Source organism: Betta splendens, chromosome 5 (genome assembly GCF_900634795.4).
Source record: "Betta splendens chromosome 5, fBetSpl5.4, whole genome shotgun sequence".
NCBI classification, from domain to species: Eukaryota; Metazoa; Chordata; class Actinopteri; order Anabantiformes; family Osphronemidae; genus Betta; species Betta splendens.
The window spans coordinates 11556098-11564468 of NC_040885.2; the positions used below are offsets into that span (position 1 = coordinate 11556098).

Genomic DNA, 8371 nt, shown 5'->3' on the forward strand with positions numbered 1-8371 from the left:
GTGTGTGTGTGTGTGTGTGTGTGTGTGTGTGTGTGTGTGTGTGTGTGTGTTAGGAGGTTGATACAAGACAAACAGGAGGCACGGTTGCACTCTGACAGGAGCCATCATGGGGAGAGCTCTGATGCAAACCACCCTCTTTGGTCTGTTGCTGACTTTGGTCACCTCATTACCAAATAAAGTAAGTTCATAAAAGCTGAGTAACTACAGTAACTTCAGTATTTTACAGGAGAAGGACAACTATGGTTAATGATTGATGATTAATGATTAATGATGATGATTGATGATTAATGTAGATTAGCTTTGTGAGTTTTTTGCATGTACTGTATAATAAAACCTTTGTTTGCAGCACATTGCAGGATGTAGTTTCAGTCGTAACCTTTTGAAAAGACAAAACCATGTTTTTGTGCTTGAAGGTGCATTAGTCTGATTGTGAAAACATATTCTGATGTTGAATTTGTTGGTGAATCTTGTTAGGGACAAAGAGCAGAGTTCAGTAGACATAATCAATAGCTACAGTAAATAGCTGGTGCAAACACTGTGATCCAGGTGAGTTGAGTCATTGACTTCTTACTCCTAGAGTTAAAACGTTTCACCATATGTTCAGGTAGTTCCTTCAGCCTGAGGAATGTTGATTAGAGACCACAAATACGTATATCCTCCAGGTACATTTCACCTCACACCTGTAAATAATTGGCTATTATGTGGACAAAGGACTGGAGCTAGAAAGTAGATGTAAATGTTATATGAGCACATGGACAATTCTAAGAGCAGATTCATGAGATGTTTCTGGGGTTTGAGACTATCAAGATATGATCTTGGTCAGCCAGTGGTCAGGCAAAAGATCAGTATTCTTTATTTACTACCCTCCTGTATTTTCCTAGGATGACTGAGACATCTACAGCTTTCACATCAACTCCACAGTGACCAGTCGTTACGCTACAACAGTCATCACAAGCCGTGTGGCCAATCGAATGAACGAATCCAAGGAAGTAGAATTCCAAGTGCGGATTCCCAAGAATGCCTTCATCAGTAAATTCAGAATGTGTGTGAAATATTTACGTAGGTTTACACATGAACAATAAAAGAGTACGAACTGCAAATCCATGCTCGGCCGATGCAGCCTGTCAGCGACTTCTAGGTAGGTCTCATCATGTAGTGGTCATGCAGGGAGGGTTGGGGTCATTACATATTGATTTATGAGTGGTTCTAAGTATTTCCCTTCCAGGTTGATGTGTACATTGATGAAAAGGCCGGCATCAGTTTCCTGGAGGTTAAAGGTGGACTAAGCACCAAAGCTCTGGCTAATGCCATCACCAAAACACTAACAGACAAACAGGTACAGCAGGAAGTGATGGCAAATCCTTACAGTATGTTTATTAGTTTGTTTCATCCGGTTTACTGTGCAGTCAATGTTGTGACTTCACGTATTTCAGGCTTGATAGAGACACACTTGTGAGAGGAAAATTAAATTAAAATGTCTTTAATGCTCATAGAGTTTTATTTTGAAACATAACAAATGTGTACCGTCCTATGTATGTATGTTCTAAATCTGTGCCCTATTGTCATCCAGTAAAAGCTGAAATTGGCTTCACGCTCCCAAAGCAGTTTGGTAGATTCTCTCTAAACTAGAACATTTGCCAAAATTTAGCTAAAAATTGTCTGGACTAAAATATTTTTAATAAAATATGTCGTTATGGTACTGTAAATAAAAAAATAAAAAAGGTAAATAAAAATATTTCACATTGATGTTTTGCAACACAACTGTATGTTGCTCAGAGAAAATAATATGCACCACAACAACATGTTTATGCTCTTTTTTTATTATCAAATTTCTTATCAAAGTTCTTTTACAGCCATTAGAATTGTTTTAGCATTTATGTACAATTTTTTTAGGAATTGGTGCTGGTGCTGGTAGTGCTGGAAGAGCAGGTACTGTATTCTTTTTCTTTTAATATTCTTTTTATGTACAGTAACTACACTATATGTCCTAATGTTCCCTAGTTGATACTAACTTAAATGTAGCAAAGACCATATTAAGTCCCTATTTACAAAAACATAGCTGAAATCACTAACAGTACGAAAAGTCAAGGTACCCGCACTTTCTTTCATACAGGAGGTGTAAATAGCGGAAAACCCAAAAATGTTCTTGAGATTTACATTAGAAACACTTGTTTTATGTCTTATTAGAGCACATCTCATTAGTATCATTAACAATATTTAAACAGGTACATTAAAATTGTTACCAACTGTCAGGTTTTCGTTCTTGGTTTCATTTTGAAAGGACTTTTCTGTTTTTGATTCCAGTTTCCGGTTTTATTTTGTAAGCACTTCCGTTTCTTGTCACACCACAGCAGTTCCCGCTTCACTCCCGGTCCTCATTACACACACCTGTTTTGTATCTGTAATCAACTTCTTGCATTTAACCACCACCTGTCGCCTTAGTTCTCCGCCAGATCGTCGTACTTATGTCAGTCAGTACCTACCAGCGTTTCACCGTCCTACCTGTTTGTGTCTCGACCCCGCTTCGTGTTCCTGACTCCCGATTCCTGCCTGCTCCTTACCGGTACCGTAAACCTTATCAATCCTGTTGCCGAACCCTTGCCTGTCCCTGGACTTGTTTTTTGCCTGCGTCTGTTGTACCTCAACCTGAGATAAAGTGTGTTTGACCTGGACCGTCTGTTATAAGGAGTTCTGCATTAAAAGCCGTAAATTTCACCCTCTGTCTGACGTCTCGGTGCTGTGCACGTGGGACCGATCTTTGCCAAAACCTGACAGAACGATCTGGCCAGACTTGGACCCAGCCAGCACCCAGGGCTGTTACGTTTTTTCTTTTCCCTTTTTTTCTCTGTTTACGCGCCTCCGTGCATAACCGTGCACCGGAGCGATGGAGTTTGTTCCCTCGAGGTTACCGGAGGACGTTCGCGGCGATTTCCAGCGGCTAGCAAAAGAATACGCGGAGGCCGGCAGTGCCAAGGTTGGGCTCGGCATTGTAGATTTGGCCATTGAGATAATGGAGGAAGAGTTCTGGTGGCGTGAGTACCCCGGAGTGCAGGCGTTCTCTGAGGGACTCCGGCTAAAGCGGAGGGACTTGACACGCGCACTGCGCGCATCATCTGGTCGCGTCTCCGCCGCCGCTCCTGTCGCCGCTCCTGTCGCCACTCCCGCGGCTCACGTTTTTGTTCCTGTTGCCGCTCCGGCGGTCCGCGTCTCCAATCCTGTCGCCGCTCCAGCAGATCGTGTTCCCGTTCCTGTCACCGCTCCAGCGCCTCCAGCCCAGGCTCCCAACGCCGCCGCCTCTGTTCGCCACTCGGACCCAGCTACAGAGACCCAGCCCCCGCCGCTCCCAGCGCCTCAGATGACGGTCAGCCGCAGGCGTCCCAGAAGACGTCGGCGAGGGCATGGTTCCGGGGTCCAGGGCCCAGAGACCTCGGTCGCGGTGACCGAGCAGCTCTCCTCTCCGGCAGAGGATTCTCTTGGTTCCCCTACTGACTGTGTCGTGTCAAATGCAGGCATCCCCGATAGTGTCACTCAACGAATCCACCTCCACTGTTCTCCCCCGGTTGCGTTCCTCTTCGCTCCTCTCCGGCAGAGGATTCCCTCGGTTCCCCTACTGACTGTGTCGTGTCAATTGCAGGCATCCCCGATAGCGTCACTCAACGAATCCACCTCCACTGTTCTCCCCCGGTTGCGTTCCTCTTCGCTCATCTGATGGACACGGCTGATTCAGCAGCAGACCCGGGCACAAGGGACCAACTGTTTGAGGAGGCAGCTGCCCTCATTCGGAGGGAACCTGCCCTGCGTGCGGCTCTGCAACTCCCAAGTCTGCAACCAGCAGCCACGCCTGATCCCACGTCTCAGTCAGGTCAGTCAAGCCACGCTCAGTCTCCAGGCCTAGTTCAGCCATGCTCTGTTCAGACTCCAGTCGCAGTTCAGTCGTCCCCCGTTCAGGTTCCAGCTCAGCCTTGCCATGCTCAGGTCTCAGCCCAGCCGCGTTCTGCTCAAGTCTCAGCCCAGTCGTGTGCTGTTCAGTCTCCAGTCCAGCAGCGCGCCGTTCAGTCTCCAGTCCAGCAGCGCGCCGTTCAGTCTCCAGTCCAGCCGCGCGCCGTTCAGTCTCCAGTCCAGCCGCGCGCAGTTCAGTCTCCAGTCCAGTCGAGCCCAGTTCAGTCTCCAGTCCAGTCGAGCCCAGTTCAGTCTCCAGTCCAGTCGAGCCCAGTTCAGGTCCCAGTCCAGTCGAGCCCAGTCCAGGTCCCAGTCCAGTCGAGCCCAGTCCAGGTTCCAGTCCAGTCGAGCCCAGTCCACGTTCCAGTCCAGTCGAGCCTAGCCACGTTCCAGCCCAGTTGAGCCCAGTCCACGTTCCAGCCCAGTCGAGTCACGTCCAGGCCCCTGCTCAGTCGAGTCATGTCCCAGTCCAGTCCAGTCACGTTCCTGTCCCAGTTCAGTCCAGTCACGCGCAGGTCTTGTCCCAGCCAGCCCAGAGGACACCACCTGTCGAACGGGTGCTATGCACACCCGATGAGGCCCGACATCTGCTCCGTCGAGCTCGGCGGTTGCAAGCAGCCAAGCCGGCTCCAGAGTAGACGCCGTCTCAGTCGCTGCCGGCTCCAGTGAGGAGCCAGGGAGCAGCGCCGCCGTCTCCAGTGAGGAGCCAGGGAGCAGCACCGCCGGCTCCAGTGAGGAGCCAGGGAGCAGCACCGCCGGTTCCAGTGAGGAGCCAGGGAGCAGCGCCGCCGGCTCCAGTGAGGAGCCTGAGAGCAGCGCCGCCGGCTCCAGTGAGGAGCCTGAGAGCAGCGCCGCCGGCTCCAGTGAGGAGCCTGAGAGCAGCGCCGCCGGCTCCAGTGAGGAGCCTGAGAGCAGCGCCGCCGGCTCCAGTGAGGAGCCTGAGAGCAGCGCCGCCGGCTCTAGTGAGGAGCCTGAGAGCAGCATCGCCGGCTCCAGTGAGGACGCCGTTCCTGTTCCCATCGGCCAAATAGAGGCCGTTCCAGTTCCTGTTCCCGTCAGCCAAGTAGACGCCGTTCCAGTTCCTGTTCCCGTCGGCCAAGTAGAGGCCGTTCCAGTTCCTGTTCCCGTCGGCCAAGTAGAGGCCGTTCCAGTTCCTGTTCCCGTCGGCCATGTTGAGGCCGTTCCAGTTCCTGTTCCCGTCGGCCATGTTGAGGCCGTTCCTGGGGGTCGTTCCCGTCGTAGTTCCTGCCGACCTCCAGGAGGGGGTCGTTCCGGTCGCAGCTCCCGCTTCGGTTTCTGGCAGCCCGGCTCCGGCCGCACCTGCATCTGTTCCTGGCGGCCTGGCTCCGGCCGCAACTGCATCTGTTTCTGGCGGCCCGGCTCCGGCCGAACCTGCATCGGTTCCTGCCACGACGATGGCGAAGCCTCTGCCGCCGTCGCCCACCATGATCCTGTGACTCTCCTGCCACCACCCTCGTTAGGGACCCCTGGACTCTGTTCTCCCGGTCATGGACTTTCTGTTCGGTTTTGTGGACTTTCGATTTGACCCTCCTCCGGTCCTCCCTCCGCCCACCCTGCTTGTTTGCCTTGGGGGGGAGGGATTCGGTCCCTCCTCCTGTGACCGCCCTCCGCCCGCCCTGGTTTGGGTGGGGTGGGGGGGGGGGGGGGGGGGGGGGTTCTGTGGGCGCCGTGGAAGTCGCCCTAGAGGGGGGGGTACTGTGAGGTTTTCGTTCTTGGTTTCATTTTGAAAGGACTTTTCTGTTTTTGATTCCAGTTTCCGGTTTTATTTTGTAAGCACTTCCGTTTCTTGTCACACCACAGCAGTTCCCGCTTCACGCCCGGTCCTCATTACACACACCTGTTTTGTATCAGTAATCAACTTCTTGCATTTAACCACCGCCTGTCGCCTTAGTTCTCCGCCAGATCGTCGTACGTTATGTCAGTCAGTACCTACCAGCGTTTCACCGTCCTGTTTGTGTCTCGACCCCGCTTCGTGTTCCTGACTCCCGATTCCTGCCTGCTCCTTACCGGTACTGTAAACCTTATTAATCCTGTTGCCGAACCCTTGCCTGTCCCTGGACTTGTTTTTTGCCTGCGTCTGTTGTACCTCAACCTGAGATAAAGTGTGTTTGACCTGGACCGTCTGTTATAAGGAGTTCTGCATTAAAGCCGTAAATTTCACCCTCTGTCTGACGTCTCGGTGCTGTGCATGTGGGTCCGATCTTTGCCAAAACCTGACACCAACATCTTTCAAAATAAACAAATGTTACATCTTATATCAATACATCTTAACCCATCTAATAGAAATTTTCTTATCTTACTGTGAATGTTTCTTTTTTTATTAACTAATGTAGTTGATGTATTTATGGCATTTTTTTAAGGTGCTGCAGATTATGATGTTTCCTATTATAACAGTAATGTATGATGTATTGTATGTAGGATTATGGTGGAGAGTAGGTATTGTATTTTTTTTTCTTTTAATACTCTTGTGATATACAGTAACTTTTATGTAACATTATGCATGTGCACAGATCTGTTGATGTTCTCTGACTGATATCCTCTTAAATGCGTAGCAAAGATCAGAAACCCATATTTGCAAGAACATAACTGAAATCCTTAGTGTGAAATCATTATTGCTGCATACTTTAACTGTACACAAACACTCACACAAGACCAAAGGTGTTAGTGTCTTTCCACAAGATATCATCTTAATTCATTCAGATTCATTATATCTTAATGAATCTAATAGAAAATTTCTTATCTTACTGTAAATGTTACTTTTTTATTAACTCATGTATTTGATGTATTTATGGCATGCGTTTTGGGTCAACAACCTCTACTGGTACAATTAAAATTATTTTTTAATGAAGGATTTATAAAATAATGATGCACAACATTTAATATATTATAATGAAAATATTGTGTGATGGAGCCATAAAGCTGTGTTTACATGTGACATCATTTGAATGGTTTATAAACATATGTCTTACTGCAATATTTTGTTTGTTTTGTCAGTAATGATATCTGCTGATGATCCCCCCTCAGAGGCTGCTGGTATAATAAGATTTTACTCCAAAATTTCTTAAATAAAGGACCAAACAAAGGCCTTCACAACATTTAAAGGGATGTAAAAAGCCTGTGGTTAAATGTAAATGGTGAGGAATAATATTTTATCTAGCTGTAGATGGATATATTTATATATTTAATTTTTAAGAAATATTTATGTATACAGCCATGTATGCAGCTTTTGGTTTACAGAAGTTTGGGATTATGCGCCTACAAAAGTCACTGCTATAGTGTTTTAGCTTCATAAAAATGTTATTTTTGTTTGAATCATCAAATATAGTTACTTTTAAATTGTGAAATCACACACTGAAACTGAAATACATCAATAATAATGTGCATACAATTAAATATATGTGTATGTGTAAATGGATAGCAGTCTGATCACTTGGCCCAATCCTATCTCTGACTCATTAATTGGCGTATTGACGCAGATATAATGGATGTTGCTGTAAAAGTAGGATCTAGTAAGATACTGAAACACTCTGTATGTTTCAGTATCTTTAGATCCTACTTTTACGTCAATACGCCAATTGTAAATATTGTTTACAGGTTTTTGGTTAAAACTGAGAACCAGTCTCTTCCACTCTGCTTCAACGTCCCTGGAGACATCCATCCATTTTCTAAACCACTTATTCCCTAATGCGGGGGAGCTGGAGCCTAACCCAGCTGACTATGGGCGAGAGGCAGGGTACACCCTGGACGGGTCCATTGCAGGGCAACACATAGACAGACAACCATTCACACACACACTCACACCTACGGGCAATGGAGAGAGTCCAATCAACCTAATGCACGTCTTTGGACTGCATTAGGAGAACCCGGAGAGAACCCACGCAAACACGGGGAGAACGTGTAAACTCCACACAGAAAGGCAGAAAGGAATCGAACCCAGAACCTTCTTGCTGTGAGGCGACAGTGCTACCCACCGCACCACCGTGCCGCCCCTCCCTGGAGACACTCGCCTAAAACTTCTTCACCATCCCAGTGAGGGTCAGTACAACATTTCTTGTAATTTCATTGTTTCTTTATTATTTTAAACTACAGAACTAATCAAATATTTATTGTTTTCCATAAAAAGGTAATTTATAGACAGATGTATTCCCAAATTTCAGTTGGGAACACATCAAACATTTCAGACATCTGTTTTCTTTTTAACAGAGCTATCTGTGTTTGATCATCTTGATTCGATGAAAAACAGAGGCTTTAAAATAATTGGCATCCATTTAAAAAATGGCCAGTTTGTTGAGATCACCACAGTTGGCATCAATGTAAGACAATCGTCAGGAGATATGCGCTCCTCTGAACGGAACCCTGAGCGAGTAGTCAAAGGACCTCCTTTATCTCTAACTTGTCTAACAGCTGCTTT

General features: G+C 47.2%; 1 protein-coding gene across 1 annotated transcript; it reads left to right on the plus strand.

The window, feature by feature from the left end:
* The first annotated feature begins 95 nt into the window (after positions 1 to 95).
* Positions 96 to 5592, plus strand: LOC114855160 (uncharacterized). The gene is made up of 3 exons (XM_055508892.1): positions 96 to 178; positions 882 to 1138; positions 1226 to 5592. Exon 3 carries the CDS (start codon positions 2885 to 2887, stop codon positions 3707 to 3709), a length of 825 nt encoding a protein of 274 aa, XP_055364867.1. The 5' UTR covers positions 96 to 178; positions 882 to 1138; positions 1226 to 2884; the 3' UTR covers positions 3710 to 5592.
* The last annotated feature ends 2779 nt before the right edge of the window (positions 5593 to 8371 follow it).